At 39.3% G+C, this 21,532-nt stretch overlaps 1 protein-coding gene across 2 annotated transcripts in view; it reads right to left on the reverse strand.

Annotated features, from left to right (window-relative positions):
• The window catches only part of ZNF423 (zinc finger protein 423), a 239,053-nt gene that overhangs the window by 180,350 nt on the left and 37,171 nt on the right, over positions 1–21,532 (reverse strand). For both annotated transcript variants that reach the window (XM_063312809.1, XM_063312810.1), the window contains exon 2: positions 19,523–19,582. In XM_063312809.1, the coding sequence (XP_063168879.1) occupies positions 19,523–19,582 (60 nt within the window). The remainder of the gene's footprint in view (positions 1–19,522; positions 19,583–21,532) is intronic.

Here is a 21,532-nt window from a genome sequence, read left to right on the forward strand (position 1 = left end):
GGGATGGCTAGCTCCCTAGAATTGCCCTGTTTTGCTTACAGATTGAGAGAGAACTCTGCCATCTGGACTCTATTACATTTTAGTATATTTATATTTTATATTCTATTGTCTATATTCTATTCTATTCTATTCTATTCTATTCTATTCTATTCTATTCTATTCTATTCTATTTTGTATAGTATTTATTACATTGTGGTTAATTGTTTTTTACTGTAAACCTCCTTGAGTGGAAGAGGGGTGATGATAAATTTGACAAATAAATAAATAAATAAATAAATAGGGAACATCATCAGTGCTGTTGATGTCACCTAGCTGATGATGTTCCTTAGTCGGGTCATGAAACGTCTGCAATCAAACGACCAAGCTCAGAGACCACCAAGGACTCCACAAATGAATGCAAGTTGGGAGAAACGCTAGTCACAGGAGAGCCCACAGGGTGGCTGTTAGTCTCCATAAGGTGTAGCACTTAAGATATTGACTAGGTCTGTGCTCAAGTCCACTGACAACCATGGAAGATCACAGGGTGGCTTTGGGCCAAGCACTCTTGTTCAATCCAGCCTACCCTAAAGGCCTGTTGCAGGGATAAAATTAGTGGGTGACCTATGTACATCACCTTGAACATTCAGAGAAAAGGAAGGTAAAGGTAAAGGTTTCCCTTGACATTAAGTCCAGTCGTGTCCAACTCTAGGGGGCGGTGCTCATCTCCGTTTCAAAGCCGAAGAGCCGGCGTTTGTCCATAGACACTTCCGTGGTCATGTAGCTGGCATGACTACACGGAACACCGTTTCCTGCCCGCCGAAGCGGTACCTATTAATCTACTCACATTGGCATGTTTTCATTTAGTGTCTAAGCCATCATTTGTTTCCTTTTTGGCTTAAAGCAAAGGGTAAACAAAGAAAGCAGCCATGGTTTAGAAACCAGAATTGATGGTTCACACATATTAAGACAAAATCAGCACACACAGACACACACACAAAGCTTAGCACAACGTGTTCATCAAGCACGCCTAATATCTTTTTCACACTTTCAAGTTATTATCAGTGCTTCTCAGTTCAATGAAAGTTGTTTGGCTTTTTTCTTGCCACAGTTTCCTTTTTATGGCTATGGTAGGGAACCTTTGGCCCTCCAATTTGTTGCACCTGCAAGGGGAAACAATTCAAGATTGCAGTCGGGGCTGTGCAATCAAAGCCCTGCCTCCTTGCATCCACCATCTTGACTTTTCTGACCCTCCCTCATGGAAGATACTTCCATCAGCACCACCTACGTTAAGGGGAGATGTAGCCCCATATCAGAAAAACTACAGTTCTGCACCTTTGATGAGTCATGATGGGGACTTTCTAGGGAAGAGCTTTATAGTATGAGCACCACCTTTTCTCTTTCTTATCATTGAACTCAGCAGGCAGAAAAAGCAAAAACTGAACTTCAAACAGAGTCCATGATAGGCTACATACCAATTCAGTTTGCCCATCATGCAAAGCCATGTTTTGTTTATCTATGGTTTATCACATAAACTGCAATGGCTGGTTTTACATAGTTTGGCCATGTCATAAATCATGGTTTACAAGCCACCTGACAGGGTTCTCATATCCTGCTAAACCAAACCCAAATCAACTATGTTATGCCTAGTATATTACATGAACCCATCCCATCACTGAAGATGTCTTTCTCTCAAAGAATATCTATTATTTTCTTTGCAAATAACCACCCTACTTCTCTAGCCTTCCAACGTGGAAGCCTCTATTCAGGCAACAATATGACTCTTTGTTATTACAACATTATTCAAATATGCAATTACTCGGACAAAGGGCGTTGAGTGAAGTATGGACCAAAAGATCAAAAATCCCCCTTTCAACCATGTGGAAAGCACAGGATTAGCAGAGGGAAGTCTGCTATAAAATTTATGTCCATTGAGAGCTGGGTTCCCTTCTGGCTGGGAGGAGATTCATGAAGGATGAAGCCAGAGACGGATGGAGATGCCCATTCATTCTGTGATAGTCCTCCCTTTTGGGCCCCTCTTTCATTCATTCCCTTTTACTCCCTGCTAAGCAACAGATACCAAAGAAAGGAACAGATCTCTGCACAGAAATGTTGAAGTCAGGACAAGAAACTGTGATGTTATTAGCCAAAGACTGCATACAGTCCTTAACTCACAGTCTGCCCATGAACAAGTTAAGGGATCATTTCCAAGTGATCAATGAGCAAGCTGGCACTTTATCATTCTTTAATAAAATTAAAAATTGAACACATGAACTAATTGTTCCCAGATTTGAGACTGGAAAGACAATTAGCATTGTTGAACACTCGGAAATGGGAGGACAGCCAAGAAATGCAGCTTATTTCTGGAAAATGTCAAAAACCCAGGGCTACATCTTTTTAGTGAGGTTGTTTAACATCAGCACTAGAAATCAAAAATTTCTCAAATTTGCCCTTTCTGGTCAAGCTAATACAAAAACAAAGCAAAACAAAACAAAAACAGGTCCCACAGCATGTAATACCTTTCAGACCAAAAGGGAAATATTAAAAATCAGTGTAGACACTTTTAGTGTATCAAAAGATCCCACAATGTTTAAATCAACACTACATTTTCCAGATTTAGTAAATCACACCGTATCTCACCATACTGCCTATAGGAACCTTCTGTTAAGATCTCCAGCCACCACGCTTCATGCTGATTGCAAGGTTTTAAAATGAAAGTCTAATTTTTAAGGAACCATCAAAATCTGACCTGTTCTTTCACAGCCAGTTCTATGATTTCAATCAAAATAGATACTAGGAAAGAAAGCAGGCCACAGGCTCAATGGCTCTGTGCTATCTTATTGTAATAATAAAATATGTTTTTAGTGCTTTGTCCTTCCATGACTGTATACTAATTGCCACATCCCATTTTGTCATATTTACTGAACGCATCTTCAAAGCTTTCTTACATTCCCAATGCAAATCACGGAGATTAACACCAATTCTATCTCTTTAAAGCCAGCAGGTCCAACAGAGCCAACAGTCCATAAATCTGGATGCCAACTCACTGGTTTTATAAAGTTAAAATCCATAAAATACTATCAAGTATATACATTTAATTTAAAATAAGAACTGCCAACCAAATCTCTGTTAGCTGCTAATGGAAAATAGATAGTAACCTTTTTTGAAACCAAATATTGTCCTACCTACTCCCTCCCCCCACCCAAAAAAAAACAGGTTTAGGCAAAATTAATTCAGGGATTCCTGTTTTTATTTATTTCTAAACCAGCTTTGGTGCTCAGGAATATTTTGCAATTCACTTAAGTGTTTTTCACTGACTTATTTTAATTTTATTTTAAACACTGAGCTACAAGCCTATTCCAATGTCCACAGCCACCATATGGAGATATAGTTCCCTGTCCAGGATGATGATAGCAGTGAGACATAAAGGTTACTTTCCCCTGAGCTGCTGTTCTGCACCTGGTTCTGCTACCCCATAGACCTTGGTCAATGTTTCTAGAACTGGAAGAACCTTGGATTCTACTATGTGACTGAAATAGAACCAAGATAGCAGAGCTTAAAGTGTTGGACCTGAACTGGAGAAAGAGACATTCAAGTCCATATCAACCAAAGAAGTTAACGGGGGACTTTGGGCCAGCCCCTCACCCTCAGCCAAGTCTATTTCACAGAGTTGTTGTGAGGATGTAATGGTATGTGGGAAAGACCTTGGGAGATGGGGCAAAGAGATGTTGCCTAGGGAATGGCCAGATAAGAGACAGCATAGCCCATAGCTGGATAGTGGGCAGAGCAAGAGGCTCAGAAGGGACCCTCCCTAGTTTCGCAGGCTGTAAAGGAGATGGCAGAAGACTTGCAAGATTCTCTTAATGTAGCCTTACAATAAAGTAGAATTAGCTTATCTGGTCGTGTTTCCTGTCTGGTCTACCTGGTAAGGCTGACAGAGAATAACATGAGAGTAAAATCTGAAATTCTCAGAGAGAAGTTAACAGGGAAATGCAGTGATGAAAAGTAAGCCTGCCCATTTCTGGGAAGATCTATGGTATATTCTGGATGCCTTCCAGTTCTCCAGCTGTCATGGTTAATGGGAGGAACCCAAGTGGGGAAGCCAGAGCCAAAGACCCAGACATTAAAAATCCAAGACCAAATTCCTCCATACAGCCCTGAAACTTCCTAAAATAAGTCACCCTTTGTGGGGGGGCTGGTTTCACACATAACACTAAGTCCTTCTGGGATTTTCCTGGCTTTCGCTTTATGTGGTTTGCAGGCTGAGGTTCATGACTTCATGTGCTCCATGATGCTAGCCAACAAACCATGCTTAAAACAAACCACAGCTCAGGGCCATGTCAGACTATTGTCAGTCTAACCTTTTGTGATGGAAACATAGGAAAGAGAGAACTTCCAAAATCTTGCCAGGCTTTTCAAAGGATGTATTGCCTTGCTCCAGTAACAATAAAACCATTGTTTAGAAAAAGGGAAGAGACTGCAAATATAGATGCCAATTTTTTTAAAGAAAAAACGTCCTTAAAAAATAAACGCTCACAAGTTGCCATCTATTGTGAGTACAGGCCAAACAATTAAGCTGGCTCCTATCATTAATAGCAAGTGCTTACCCAAGCATTTTTTTAATCCTTATAATCCTAACACTTATTTAAGAGAGCAGCATTCTATTTCTTTAATCTTGGATGCCACTGACAAATGCCAGTTGTTCAGTTTATTATATCCTAATATTCAGTGTAATATCCAAATGCCTATTTTTTTCAAGTTACAAAGGATTCTAAAACTAAGTAACAGAAACACAAACAATATATGCATGTGATAGGGACATGCATTCCCTACACTTGACAATGAATGTATTCTACACAAAATTATAGAATAAAATGACTCTTAAAATTTCACACATCAAAGACGATTTTTCTCTCTCTTTCTCAACAATAATGGGGGGAAAGCGAACTGTAATACACACATACATTTTAAAAAATGGTCCAGCGTGTAGTTAATGGTGTTGGCTTCCTAAGACTTACAAGTTAATAAAATTGATCTCACTGTAGTCCTGTAATGAAGAACAGTAGGATAAGGCTACATCTGAACCATGGAAAATTGTATATTGTTACCTTCTTGTGACCTCCCAGAGCTATGGCCATTCTAACCTCTCCAAGCTGTCATTTGTACGATGCCGACAGCAGATGGGAGAGGAGAACAAACATCGCAGAGGAAGGAAGGGATAATGTTGTCTTGATCGGATAAGATAGATCTGCTCAAACATTATGAATACAAACTAAGAATGCTGGAAGTAGAGCTCAACTAATAACATTAGAAGAGCAGGCATAATATTTCAGATGCCAAGAATCAAGAAGAAGAAACATAAAGTAATGATGAAATGCACATGATTGGAGAAGATTGAAGAAGGTTCAGTTCTTTATTCATAGACATTGATTGTACTGGGATCTCAAGGTGGGTATCTTTCTTCAGTTGTATCCCCGCAACAACACTCAGAAGCAGGTTGGGGTGAAAGACTGTGACTAGTTCAAAGTCATCTAGTGAGTTTCCATGGCAAAGGGTGGACCTGATCTTGGGTCTTCTCAGTCTGAGTCCTAAATCTAAATCATGCTGGAATTAACAACATCTTTATGCTTACTGGAAACTTAAGGGAAACCCAGGGATTTCAAAGATGGTCTAGACAGTAACTGTGTACTTGCTTTTTTACTTTCTTTTGCTGGCCTCTACCACTGCTCTTACCAAGGGCCAGAGACATCTTTTTTTCAGACACACTGTTTGTTTCCACTGAAACTATACTAGATGAGGAATCTTCCATACAGCTTTTCAAGACTGCATCAGAGGAAGATCAAGAACTGCTGAAGCACTACAAAGGACTACACATGTTTCTCAAACAATCTGGGGTGTTTTTCACTTCAACTTCAACTTTTGTAGGCTTCATCTTCTGCAGTTCTCAATTGCAATGATAGAGGTGGAAGATTAATATTTAGTGAATTGATTTTCACCTTTCAGCTCAAGCAACATACCTGGAGAACACTCAGATTGGGGTCAACTGGACCAAAATTGCATTGAAATGAAACAGTTTTAACCTCTTTCCAGAACTGCAGCAAGGTAGGGGCTAAATATACTTCTGGGGGGAGAGTATTGCATTAGATGGGGATATTTACCATGAGATGTGGTGCCAGCTGCCAGCTTGGCTGGCTTCAAAAAACAGTTGTAACAATTCATGGGAGTCATGGGGATCAGTGGCTATTAGCCTTGATGGAAGTGTAACTGCCTCTGAAAGCATCTGCTAGAAACTAGTGGGCTTCCTTGTGCAGTTGGGTGGCCACTGTGAGAAAAGACATTTGGACTATTGGGGTCTGATACTGCAGGGTACTGCTTAAGTCCTTATGTTCTTATTCCAGCTGTCTTGCTATTTCCCCTACACCCCATGGACTTCACAAAGGGAGGGAACTTTCATCAGGTCTTCTCTCAATGACCAGACCAAGTAGACCTATTCAGTTCTGGTAAGGCATTGCCTCAAGTCTCCCATGGGTGACTTAACCACAATCTGTTGAATGCTCTTCACAGGCCTGGATTCACACAATGTTCTAAGCCATTATCTAAGCAAACTACATTTTGGCTCAGAGCAACATGGGAATACAGTCTCCAGGGTTTAGGACCTTTCCTTCTGGAAAGCACACACACACACACACACATCTTAGAATGAGATTGTGTCTTTATGAAGCACTTCTTGTCTCCCAAGATACACACATCTATTCTTCCTTCAACTCTGCTGTCTTCCAATCAAGTTATGAGAATACTTAGTTTAACAAGTAAGTAGAAAGCCTCATTAAAGCTTGCTAATTTTTTCACGTCACTCAAACCGTGAGTCACTTTATTTTCCATTACTGCTGAAATCTCCTACAGGAACCCTCATATTAAGTTTCTTTATCTTCACTACCAGTAACATGTCACTTTTAATCAGCTGTTTCTTTTCCTTTCCCTTATCGCTTCAGAATTAGAAAGCAGTTTTCTTTTGTATCTTTATTGCTATCCTTTTCCTTTAAAAAATAAATGGTCAGGGAAAGGTTATTACAACACAAAATCATAAGGATATATAAGCATCAAGTAAATTTCACACCAACTCTAAGCAATTTTAGCATTAGCTTTTAACATTTTTTACATATATATTTTTCTAGAAGAAAGGAGGAAGAAAAAAAAAAGAAGAACCTGCTTGCAATTATTACTTCTACTCTCCCTAAACACTTATGGTACTAAAGTGTGAAATGCCTTCTAAACACAAAGACAGATCTGGGAAGTAATTACAAAAATGCATTCAGGGGCAATAATTCTATATTAACTGTCAGCAGTATACATCTTCGGGAAAGGCACTTGTTATGAAGGAATTATGTATGTCACAGACAGAGGTATTAAAGGCAGCCGAAAATTGCAAGGATGCATTAAACTTAACCACAGGTCCCTCATCGAGGGTCAATTTATGTTTAATTTGTTACCTTGAAGTTGAGCCAATATTTATATGAACATCTGTTAAGCAATGCAAACATGCAGACCAATTTGACCAATTTCTATTTGGGAGACCTATAGTATATTAAATCTTATTTTTATTTTAAAATACACCACTAGCAACATTCAGTTTCGCTAGAGGGGCGAACTGCAGAGAAAGGAGATTTTGGACAGGAGAGTTTTCTCTCTCCTTCTCCATCCCATGCAGTTGTGCTTGGCTCAGAGACAGGAAGGGAGGAAGGGAGGAAGGAAAGTAGGTAGGTCACCAGAATGTGCCCTGAATGATGGTGGTACCTTATTGATGGACTTTTTAAAGGTTAATAAAAGAACTCCAAGCAGCTAACAACAATCTTGCAAAGTAGAAGCATGAACCAAAAAGAAACTTGCACATTAAGCTTAATTATGTTCAGAAAAGAATTCAGTCTTCACACAGTAGTTAGATGAAGAGAAAAAAAAAAGGTAGCTTACATTTATTCAGTAGATCTGGATACAAGTAGCTTCATAGCAGAAAGCACTTATTCATCATTGGTTCTTTGCAGACATTTTCTATGGAAATAGAAATGTCTGCGTGCAAGCGAGATGAAAGGACGAGAGCTGCATTCTGCAGCACCTCCTGCTTGCAGGTGTGCCCAAGAGGTAATGGAGATTGTTAATCCCCAAACCCAAGAGGAAGATGGAAGTGGAAATCAGGTGACCCATGTGACATCCCACAAGCACAATAGAGATGCGTTTTACTAGAGAAACCCCCTTTTCATGCTTATAAGACAATGCTGAGTTGACCCGCTGATAATTCCAACACTTATTAGGAATCACATGACACATTCAGCCTTGGTTTGTCTGCACACCATGACAAGCAACAGACTGGGATTTTGAAACCATAGCAGCTCTATTTGTGCATCCCACTAAGCCCAAACCAAAACACAGTATAATTTAATGAGAAATGCTCTGGAGTGGGCAAACTCCAGGCTTTGAATAGTCCTCTATCAGTCTACAACTGCCCAGCCAAGAGAGCCACTTTCATGGAGTGGTTAAGGCAGCGTTTCTCAACCTTGGCATCTTTAAGCTATGTGGACTTCAGCTCCCAGAATTCCCCAGCCAGTCATGGGTTAAAGTTGCCAAGGTTGAGAAACACTGGGTTAAGACCTCAGGCTAGAAAATGGGAGACTGTGAGTTCTAGTTCCACCTTAGGCCAAAAGCCAGCTGGGTGGCCTTGGGCCAGTCACTCCCTCTCAGCCCTAGGAACAAGAAGACAAGGGTAAACCACTTCCAAAATCTTGTCAATAAAACCGCCAGGGCTTGTCCAGGCAGTTGCCAGGAGTCAATGTTGACTCAAAGGCACAAATTATCTATCTATCCATCCATCCATCCATCCATCCATCCATCCATCCATCCATCCATCCATCCATCATCTGCACAGTATTGGCCATCGTGTTGTTGTTGCTGTTGTTGTTATTATTTGTGATTCTATTTTAACCCATCCCTTAAGTCAGCTTGACATTCCCATTTTTCAGGCCAATTTCAGCCTTATTTCTTTTCCACTGGTGGGGGTTGAAGGTGGAAGTAGTCTGCCTTTCCCACACCCATCCCAGTTAAACACCTGCAAGAAACGTGCAAGACCTGGGCCAAACATGGTCCTGCCCCATCAATAATATCAATACATCATCACAGAGTTTCCTGCAGTCCCCTGGAAGAATGGGATCTGGAACTTCAGCCTTGATTCTTCAAAAGTTGCTCACCCCTAAACTATTATGGGAAGTCAGACAAAATGCAATTTGCCTGGCTTTAGCTTCCCATCATACATAAATCTACCCATTATGGCTTAGCATTGTGTGGGAATCTGGCCACTGTGGTTTACCAAAATAAAAAAAATACTGCCCTGGGACAGCCATGAAGTTGGGGTGGGGAGCAAATTTCCGTAAGTGTGTATCTATAATTTACCACTGAAAGTTTCCTTTGGTCTCTAAAGGGAAAGTAGCATTTCCTTCTTGTCTCATGTCCCTTGGAGGAGCACTGGTGCAGAAACCACACAACTCATTCACCATCAAGCAAAGGGTTTGCAATCAGACATGGCTGACCTACAACTCCCAGCATCCCTCATCACTGGCCATGCTGGCTAGGGCTGCTGGAGTTGTAGTTCAGCAAGACCTGAGGGGGACACTTCTGGTTTAGACCCTCCCATTAGCTGGGCCAAGGTCTTCAAAGGTGAAGCAAGCCAAGCATTAACTGAGCAATGCTTAAAAACACACACACAGACACAAAAGGGAAATGCTTTAAACAATTAACAGGGGTCTCACCAGAATTTTCATTAGTGATGTTTTTATTTGCCTGGGTTCTCCCTGCTTCTCATATTTCTTCCAAAGATCCTTAATTGGGCCTCTGGTATCTGAAGTAAAGTTCCTGGAGTTTTCTCATTCTCAGAGGAGACCCAGAAAAGGTGGGAAGAAATGACTGCTCATAATACCCTTTTCCAGACAGAGCTAATAATGACCATCTTCCACTAATGAAAATATGTTGGGGAGAAGAGAAAATGCTTCTGTTGTAATTAAACTCGAGAAGAGTTCAATTGATGGGGGAAGAGAAATTAAATTTATTTACATGCTGTTATGCTGCTGATGAAGCATTAGCTATTTGGGAGGCCTTCTAATTAACCTTAATTTAGTTCACATACTTTTTTTTTGGTACCCTGTTCTCCACATACATGGGGAAAATGATTGTCATTAATTATTATGTACTTGCTCAATTTATATCCCACTTTCCCACCGAGACTAAACATTCAAGGCAGTCAACAACTTGAAGCAAACCAAAATGTCTATCAAGAAATGATCATGAGGATCATCATCATCATCATCATCTGGAATAAGACAAACAAACAACTTTACACATTTTCAGGCCCAAGTTTGTGCCTTGAACAATAAGATTTGAAGTTGGGCACCTGAGATGCTGAAAATTAAGGAAGGAAAAACCATATTATAGAGCTTGATTCCCAAAGGAAACATGGGAGAGGACATGGCCCTGAGAAGGAAGAAACTACACAAAGACAAGTCTTTTCTTTCAACCGCTAAATCAGCCTTTCTCAACCTTTTGACCCCGAAGGAACCTTGAAATATTTTCCGGGCCTCAGGGAACCCCTGCACGTTCAGGCTCAAAGATAGACCAGAAGTTACAAAATTATTATATTCATTTCATGTATAGGCCTGTGTATATGCGTTAACAGTGTTCTTAAACTAAAAATAAAGAATGAAACTTACCTCTTTAATGTGAAGTTGCCCAAATTTGAAATAATGTTTTAAATAAATTGTGATCTCCCAGGGAACCCCTAATGACCTCCCACGGAACCCTAGGCTGTGATGGAACCCTGGTTGAGAAACCCTGCTCTAAATATTTTTTCTTGTTGATGTTCTCTCATTCCCCCATTGCCTCCTTTTTTTTTCCAGCGATCTGGTGCCAGGAAGAACCATTTCCCTACAGATTCTATCTACAGAGAACTGTACAAGGGAGGCAACGGAAGTGAGCAAATCCCACAGTGAACAACTCAAGTACAGTAATTCAAGAAAGGAAAAACCAATCTCCTTACATCTCATGATGATCCATTCTTTTTTCCAGCTTCTACTTTGGCTGTCTAGCCAACACATTTCCCCCCCAATGTAATTATTTATATACTTCTACATTACATGTCTTCATATGGAATACACAGGCATCTTGTTTGATGGAAATGTTTCAGTTTTTTCCAAGGCACCATTTCAACATTTTGGCACCACCTCCATTTTCTCTAAAGATCACCCATTATCAACAGCCATTTATTTGTAGCATCTAAAGATGTTGCTTTCTCTGTTTCTGAACAGGTTTGTGGTTGTAGGGACTGTTCCCAATATTATTTTTTCCTCCACCATTCAATGATTTGGTCTTTCTCAAAAACCCTGCTGTCACTTCTAATTTCTGTACATCAAACGCCATACAACTGTAAGCATCAGGCTTTCAGAATGAAAGCAACATTTAACATTATCACTCCCTATTTTCTCAGCTCCCAAACAAGCTCCCTTAAATTAAATCTGACAACAGTTAAATGATGACATTGTCACCAAGTCATACACACACACACACACACACACACACTTTTATTTATTGTTGCTGTTGGAACAAGTTTTCCTAAAGAGCAGAGAAAGTATTACTACATAGAAGAAGATCAATCTTGCCTGTCATAAATTGTGGGTAATATTTGAGAAGTCCTGAAATGAAGATCAGAACTTCTTGGCTGGTTTCACATACCAACTAAGCTGTGGTTGGCTTTAATTCTGTCTTGCTGAATAAGCCATTGTGGCTACGTTATGCAAAAATGAACCCATAAATCATGAGTTATGAGTTATAAGTAAAAGTGTTTATGCATTACACTAAACCAAAATCATAAAAACCCACAGCATAGCATATCGCAAAGTGTGAATCCTGCCAACTCTAACTTAAGGAAGGAAACAAGTTTAAGCAAGCCATGGTTTAGCATGAAGGATGATCCTGAAATTGAAAAACCCAATTCATTCACTAATATTCAGGTTAATGCTGTTGCAGTTCAGTTTTCTCTTGATTTCAGAAACTTCATTTCTGAAATAACTGAATCTATAAATTGGAAATATACCACATTGTTCCAGGCATAACTCTTCAGAAGGAAGTTCTGTTAATTCAGTGGAACTTATTTTCAAGCATGTGTCTATGTTTGCATAGGTTTTCCTGATTTGTGAGTACTAATTCCTTTAAAGCAAACATCTTTTCAGAACAAAGATTGTTTTTTCTCTGCAGTTTTATTTGGTTCATATGCCCTTCTTACAAAAGATCAGCTTTTAATTAACTTTTTTTTTTTTAATTTAGTCCAATATAAATCTGCTTCATTTCATGCAGAGGGATGCCTTTAGCCCACTTCTGTCCCAAAACAATGAAATTTGGCTGGTGAACAGTTTGGACAGAAAGAGAGTGTCAGGGGAGAGACAATAAATCACAGCATGATTTATTTCCATCCCTTCTCAAAAACTAAGGCTGGAAGTTGCAGCTAGCAATTGCAGAAAAGTCAGAGTTCCGCTACAATACCAATTTCCCTATTTTTCTGTGCACATGAAGAGGATGAGCCAAAAAAAAAAAAGAGGGTTTTCCATCATTGTGGAATGAAGTTAGATCATTCCTTGAGCCAGAAGCAGAAACCTGCAAAGTTGAGTTTGTCTGACTCATATTTCCTTGACCGATTATGCATTGCCTCCCATTCATGGCTTCTCCACCTCTTTGCCTCTCCCCACCCCAAATGACTCTTGCAAACATTATTTTGGGAACTCAGCAGCACCCAAACCAAACAGGATGATCAGAAAAAAAATGAACATTTGGTGATCTGAAACATCTACTCTCCTGTGGAAAAATACAGACTGGATCTTTTCCCAGTTCCTGCATTGTTAAGAACTGCAGAATCTCAATGGCTCATACTGTAAGTACTTTTGCAAGCATTAGTGACAATTGATAGGCCTTAACATGGTTTCTTCATGATTGGCTTGTTTAGATTTGTAACCCATGTATCAGTGTGTTATGTGAACCCTGTGAATTATGGCTAATTCAGCAAATCATGGTTCAATGCAATGCATGAAAAACAAAAAGCAAACCCCCAAAAATCGTTACATAGAATTTCTTGTTAGATATATTCCAGGAAGTTATCAAGAATTGACTATGAAGAAAATCCATAAAATAAAATCTGCTAAAATTATAGATATAAATTGACTCCTTCCTAGAGTGCATTGACGGAGTTATAAACAAATCAGCAGCAAGACACAACTTTTTCAAGAAATTGGGAAATCAACCCAAACTCTTGGATAATAATCATGGCTGTTACAGGGATGGCCAGAGGGGGATAGGATGTCAAAAAAGTCAAGTTGGTGGTTGTGAATATGCAAAGCCCACCCCTTTTTTGCCTGCATTGCACACAAAACTGCAGCCGCCATCTTGACTTTTTTGACACCCCGTATGAATGTCACTGAGGTCTCAATTTATTGCTCAAAAAATCACAGGCACATATAAATGGATTCAGTTCATTTTACTAACTGCCAGGTTTTGCTTTAACAAAACACTGAAAAACTAAAACACAACCTTCCATGGATCAAAGATACCTGAAAGTGTAGGAAATTAATCTGGGTGAATATTTAACAGGACATTTTGAAAAGAAAACCACAATGAAAGATAAATGCATTCAAATATGGCCACTGATGTTCAGATATGGCACAGTTTTTAATTCCTATAAATTTCTTTCATCTGTATACATGTCACCCTGGATGGTAATATTGAATATGGATGTTCAAAATGTTTGTACCTGTCTTTAAGACCATGTCTCTATCTGGATGCATATCCAAGGTTGGTTTCTTATTTTCCCATTTTAAAACTTTTTTTTTTAGTTTTAGTTTTGAGATTTTATTTGTTCAATTAATTTTTTTTTAAAAACCAACCTATAGTCAGTCAGTCTTTATTTCAGTCAATGGCCAGCTATAAATAAGAGAAGTCAAACAAACAAACAAAGAAATATAAAACAGAAAGCATTCTTTCAAGTGACTTCCTAGATACAAATGCAAAATATTGTGACAAGGTATTACTAATACTAAAACCGAATTCATAGTATAATCTAAAACCAAAACTGTATCTTCACTCTTTCCACCCAAGCTACAAGAGAATGGAAAGATCAAATATGGTTCACTTCCAAATCCCCAAACCATATTGTTGGGTGTTCGCCAGTAGCTAAGTTCTCACATTGCGTAAAGCCACAATTTGCTAAATGAGACACTATTTACTGACTTCACATTATCGTATTAAGCCCCAGCACTGCTTCATTAGTTCTGGCTCAGGATGATGTGAATACTCCATTTTTGTCATCTGTAGTCCACATTTTACAGGGAGGGCAGACAACTTCACAATTTGACCTTCACACCTCTGGTCGGGTCTCAGGAGACAACCTGATGATGTCACCAAAAGGGATATAGCTAAAAGCTTTCATCCCATTTGGAGGGGGGTGGGATTTGAGAGTATGGAAGGACTGTCTCCTCTTTTTCACTCTTCCTTGGCAGCTGATCAGCATCACAATATAGATTCCTGGATTGGTCCTCATCTTCAGCTTCCTGGTTTACCTGGGACACCTGCAAATAACTGAGCACTGAAATCTATTTAAATGACCACTATCATCTCGTTTTACTGCTGAATGGTGTGTCTACATAGAACTCCCACGTATGAGCTATTGCCACCTGTAGCCACTTCTCCTAGAAATATTTGCTCTTGATATCGCCTGCTGCCAGGGGTTGGATTGTCCAGGCTCTTCTGAACCAAGGCAATGGATTCCATGCAAGCATCAAGAAAAGATGCCAGATGCCTGTTCATTTGGAAGGGGAGATGTGTTCCCACAGCAGGTGGTACACACCTCTAGAACCACATCATCAGGGACATTAAAATTGATTTATGGAACGTCTGTTTCCATGACAGATGCAAGTGTGCTTAAAGCACCACCATACGGCATACAGCTGTGGGGTCTGAAAAACCACATCTGAAAGAACTTAATTTTTCATAGTTCTCCACGTCCTTAAGGTGAGGCAGCCATGGGATGTCAGTCTCTGACAGAACCCAAGAACCCAGGGGACCTTCTGTCACTCCAGCTAGCAGCCTAGCCATTTAAAAGAAAAGCATTCCAGTTTCTGTTGGGTTTGTCCAGGTATGAACCAAAATTCAGTCAGAGGAAGTAATCTCTTACAGGCAAAAGACAATGCCTCTCTGGAGTCTTCAGAACACGAGACGAAAAGCAAAGCTTAAATCTGTCTTTTAGTACAAAGGGTCTTTCTTAAGGCCAAATAAAAAGGCAATCCTTTCAATAGTTGTTCATAACTATCTCATTTCTTAAAATGGATCCATGTATAGCTGAAGTTCTAAGAGACATATGGAGGACCAAGGAGGTTCTGAGAGCACGTGCTAAGGGTGGGGCAGCACTGAGGACATTGGGAGAATCCTCAAGGTACCCCATCAGATGAGGAGAGTACCAAAACAAAGGAAGAAAAAGGCCTCCAGCAAAAGAGAATATGCATTCCCCAGCCACCAAAGACTCAAATAAAGGTTCTGGACAGAAAACTAAACAGAAGACAGAAAGGAATTACACAAGATAATGTCTAAGGAGGAGCTGAAATCAATTCAGAATGCATCAGGACAGTTATTTTCAAGAAAAGATTCTTTAAGCTACAGGTATAAAATTGTTTTACTACTGGAAATGTTATAAATTGTGTAAGGGATTTTTTTAAAAAAGCTTCTGTTTTATCTAATTTGATGATCATAATGGAGGAGGAGGAGAAAGAAGAAATAATATTATTAATATTAATATCCACACTGGTGAGTCCTACTGAATCCCTGTCCCAGTCAAGCTTATCTCAGACTGTATTAAAGGAAGGCTTTATTATACATTTAGAGCAAGGGTCAACACCAAAGGCATCTATGATGAGTGCCAAACAGCCCCAAAAGTTGAAACTAAAAAACAGAAACATCTCCCATGAGAATTCAAAAATCTTCTGTAAGATCTCACAGGGTGAGATTGCGGAGACAATTCCTGCAAGATGGTTTTGAAAGGGGTACCTAAACGATAGAAAACTTGCAGGAAAACCTGTCAACTGTATCTGTCCTTTCAGACATTTGTGTAAAACACTGATTCTTAGCTACTGGCCATGTGAACCTCACCATTGTGTTTCATGAACCATCCAAGGTTTGTTTAGTGTGGTGTACAAACCAGGAAATCTGCTTCACAGGAGTCATAAATCAAGGGCTTACAATTCCAGCTTCTAAGAAGAAAAACAAAGCATTGTTCCCGGACTGCACATAACATTAAAGACACCATGGAAGAAACTTCTGTATCTGGACTTATTAAACTAAACTCCCCCCTGGCAGAGGGAAGCTAAAGAGAGAATTAGCTTGTTCCTGGGTAAACAAGATTTGGCACTACAGTATATGTCAATGTTCCATGTGACAATAGTCCTAAACCAGTGTGTGAACTATTTTGGGAGTTGAAGTCTGCACATCTTAAAGTTGCCAAGGTTGAAAAACACTGTTCTGAACTCCAAGCCTACCTAAGGATGTGAGCCCAGGCTGTTTATTAAAATCCAATAGGCATTAATATAATATTTTTATTATTCTAAATATTATATCATAGTCTTATTATCCTAATTTAATTAATTAATTTTAGTTTAGATAACTAGTCAACAGACAAATTAAAAGAGAAAAAACAGAGTCACCATAATGCTCACTTTAACAGAAAATCACATAAAATGTTTACCCCCCCCCCCAAAATATTGTGCATTAACACAAGAACATGTTGTTTTTCCCACTGTGATACTTACACAGACATTGTCTTCTGCACTGCATAAGTGAAAAAATGTATAAATTCTTCACTGATATCAGTCTTTAAGAATAGGAACAGAAAGTCACCTAAATGTTTAAAAAGCTCATGTAAACATATTAACCAGCCTGGCATGTTAAAATAATCAGTCTTCAACAAGCCCTGTACATTTTTAAACTGCCCATTGGTCTTTAAAAATGCCTAAAATTCTCTGTATAGTTATTTCTTCAACATGTTCTCTGTTATCCCTCAAGGTAATGCACCACTGATGAACTGCAATGGAGTCAACTGCCTAGACCATTAAACCCTCAAGAAAAACTTCTCAATAACTTCTATTTCTCAGCAACACCAACTCTTTCATCCAAACCAAACAGCAAGCTGCAGAATAAAATTTCAAATCAGGTAGACCCAACCCTCCTCTTTCCTTTGCATCTTGTAACACCTTGTATTTAACTCGTGGTTTTTTCCCCTTGCCATACAAACTTAGATAGAACCCCCACTCATAGAAATGGATTTTGAGCTTCCTGTGTTCTTCTCCATTTTTTATTGTGCTTAGTCTGGACACAATTTTGTTATCTTATAAAATGACTTGAGTAATAGAATGTCATTTTTCAAAAAAAAAAAAGGATGTTAAGCATGTATCTTCCCTCTGGTGGTGCTGAACAGGATATAAAAACAATACATGACACTTCTGAGTAGAATAAGATGGGAAGCTGGAAGGCGGAGGAAGAAACCATTAAAAAGCCATAATGTACAGTGGAGTATATTATGTGTGGAGTGTCTCCAAGGCTATATACAGTAACCAAAACCAGTCCTGTGGTCCCATTGGGCTGAACTTTCATTATGTTCTTTTATGATCTTCCCGTTTGCATCAGCACCAGTCAAGTGATGTAGAACTTCAATAAAAGGTGGAATAACTATGTTTCACTGTTCATTTTGTGCCCTGGCCCAAACCAACATCATCCCCTTGCCCTTCTCTGTTGACCCCTATGACAAAATACTTCAGTCTGCTATACCAGATCGTTTTGCCAGATATCCTGAATTCACAATTCCTCACACATCATTCTTGCATTCAAAAATGGAATCACCCATAAAGCTATCTTCTTTTATACATAATGGATTATGGCTTAGCGTGTTATGGGAACCTAGTCGACTGGGTTTTACTGAAAGCATAATTAAATGAAACATAGCTTAACCTGATTTGTGAATCCAGCCATCCTAACCCTAATCCTCCCAGGTGAACGCACAAAGAGTTGCATTCTTAAACCAATCACACACAACTTCACACCACTGACAGCTTTAAATCTTGACTCTCCAGATGCTTAGAACCTGCATTCAGGAACTTGCTTATAACAGATGCTCACAGACCTAATGCTCAGTGGCATAACTGGGTGGATTAGTTGTTTTGTTGTGGATAAAAATGGAGCTATTCACCAGAAAATATCTGCCCACTGCAGTACATAGAAATCAAAGCTTGTATATACGTTTATGCACTACGGTTTAAATTCTAGGCATTTTTCTCCCACATTATGAGTCAATAGAAACTTGTCTGCTCTCTTCACAGCCTTGAGAAGAGGAACTTTTCCTTCTTCCTTACTGGCTTCTTTCCTTACTGACAATATTCCCCACCCCCAAGCCTAAACAGAGTTCAGGGAGGGATTTCCTCTTTCCTTTCCTTTGTTTGCCTACCACTCTTAATACAATTCAGGATAGCTAATTTATTCCAGTCTTCTCTCCAGCAACCAACACCCAGCAGCCAACAACCAACATCCAGCAACTAATACCCAATCCTGAGAATATTTTAGCAACAATTCTACATTTCAAGTATGAGACTATGCACAATCACACATCCATACTTGCTATTTTTGAAGTGAGAGTGGCTGTAAACCTAGGAGAAGGCAACTTGATGAACTTTAGATGGTTCATATCAACTGCCATCTGGAAGGTCAGCTAACAGAGACTGCAACCATTTGATCCAAAATGTCACAAAGGCACCAACTTGTCTGTTCCATGTACACCGCACTCATTTAAAAACACTAAGTGCAGAATCTATTATTGATCATTTATCCACACTCCACTTCCCCATCCCAGTAGAGTTAGCAACCATTGGAATCAAAGCTCTCCTCCCAAATAGTCCCTTCAATTTACATTATTTTCTGAAAGACTTCTGAAGGCTGTCAGCATGGATGAAAAAATAATGCTCTTACAATTATTTGTGCTTCAGTATCTCAGGGGGAAAAAGAGAATCCTATCAATGAAAATCTCAATGTGTCCCCCATTGTTCAGATTGTCAACGATAGCAGTCTACTCATTCCTTTTCTAGGAAGGGAAGGAAAGGGAAAGGAAGGAAAGACCCAGTGCAGTGGGATAACACAAAACATTACAGTGTTGAACTCATCATGGAATAGAGGGAAGGGGAAATCCCATCCAAACCTGGTATTGTATAATTACATCAGAATGAAAGTTCCATGATACCCATTGCAAAAAACTTTAACTGCTATATGTGAAAAAGTCATAACTTGGTACAGTGCATTCATGCTCAAGAGAATAGAAAAATATTAGTCTTTGGGTTTTATTAGCCATATGGAACCAATCTAGTAACCGTGTTGCAATGGCTAAGTTTGTGAGTAAAGACCAACACACATCTTGCGCTGAGCAATCCATTCGGTTTACCTGATTGGGTCACAGTCGAGTCCCAGTTCAGTGTGAAGTCTGATGTTTCACCCTCTTCAACTGAAAGAAAGCAGAAGAGCTTCAGTGAGGTTCAAGGAAAGAACTGGCAGATTTCATTTTTCAAAAGAATCAGCCCAATCCAGTTAACTGTTCTTTGAATTTGGATTTTTTATATATAGTCACATTAACAAACAAAAGAGGCTGCCTGCCCCCACATCTGAGTCGTTCATAAAACCCACCTGCAGTGCTTTCAGAATACAATCTATAGTACCATTCATATCTCTATACCCCTCTTTCAAAAGCTCCCCTACAAGAGAGGCCACCAGTATTCCCATTTAATTTTGGGAGAATGAATGAAGCTGAGATCTGAATCACAATCTACTTTCATCTCACTGAGCCAAACAAGTCTTTGGATGGGTCCTGAAATGTAAATTTTCAACTAGGTTTATTGTCCACGGTGTGACCAAGTTTAAGCGCTGCCCATTGGTTTGCTTATTTTGGCACAGCGTGTCATGGAAAGCCAGCCACACTGGGGTATAAGCTAACCCAGGCACCTGTAAATATTGGGCTAACCCCGGTGCCTGTAAACCATGGCTTAGTGAGATGGGTGAACTCAGGCAATAAAATGACAATTTATGTTCCTATCAAATGACTGCACATCAGACAGCCTTTAGCACAAAGTATCCAAAAACTAAAATATACTAGAAGCACTTCTATATTCTATTTTACATATTATTATACGCCAGATATACGAGACTATATATGTGACTGGTTAAGTATATGAGAAGTTGTAGCCCAAGACATCAGCACTGTTGTTTTAGTGAAATGCAGAAGTTCACTTAGGTTTGGAGGGTGGAGGGAGGTCCTACAGAGACCAACAATAGGTTCTTGAGACATATCTGCTCTCAACTGAACCACAATGGGATAAGATGACATTGGCTGCCATGTCATTTAAAATGCATTCACACACACACACACAGAGTTATAATGAATGTTTCTTGAACAGACCTCAACGCAGTTCATGGCCTTTTTTTTTTTTTTAATTTTCTGGAAGTCTAATTCCTGCTTCTCTTCTCTTTCCCCCATGAGCCTTAACCTGATTGCTTAGCCACCCCAACTGATGCAAGAGAGAGCTGAAAAGAAATTGGAAAGAAGCAAGCATCTTTTTAATAAGAACGATAAATGTCTGATGTACAACAATCAAGGCACGGCCTTTTGATGAAGAAGTATATTTAGACTGTCTACTGTGCTGTGTTGCCTCTTTAATGAAACCAATACTTGGCTTCTTACATCAAGGATATGGTTATATAGCTGCTTTATTTTGGGAAGAAAAAGAAGGATGAAAGGGATGGGTGGGAATGAGCATTGCAAATCTTGTTTAGAGTTATGGTGAGCCAAAAAGAGGAATGCTCCTGTGATAAAACTGAAATCGAGATGACTTACTTCTTCCACCCAGCTGTTCGCCATTCCATTTCAACATCTGCTCTGACTTAAAACTCAGACACAACAATAGAGTTGTACGCAAAAACTAATTTTGGTAGGACCAGATCACAAAAGCCTCCATTCCACTGGATGTAAACAACTTTGTTTACATTATCTTCAATGTTCTCCCCATCTCTTTGTAAACTTGCTATTACAAGGGTCACCAGGATGCTCATCAGTCACAAAACGTTACTTCTAATGTCTGAAATACCTTCAGACATTTAAGATTAAAGCAATTTAAATGTTCACAGTCTCATAGGAGAACATCTAAAATCCAATTGCAAATTAAGATGATAGAGAAAGAAAACAGAGGGACACTTAAATTAGTACATTACTAAAATTATTCACCTCTCCCAAAACAAGAGAGTTTCCTGAAAAACAATATACTGTAGGTTCTTTACAGGAAATATGATCCATTAAAACAAAACTGTGAACAACTTCTTTACAATGTATGATAAGCTGGGAGTCTAATTATGAGGATCACTAAAAGAAGAGCTACCATCTCTTCCACAATGAACTTGACAGATT

The sequence above is a fragment of the Candoia aspera genome, chromosome 11 (assembly GCF_035149785.1).
Source record: "Candoia aspera isolate rCanAsp1 chromosome 11, rCanAsp1.hap2, whole genome shotgun sequence".
NCBI classification, from domain to species: Eukaryota; Metazoa; Chordata; class Lepidosauria; order Squamata; family Boidae; genus Candoia; species Candoia aspera.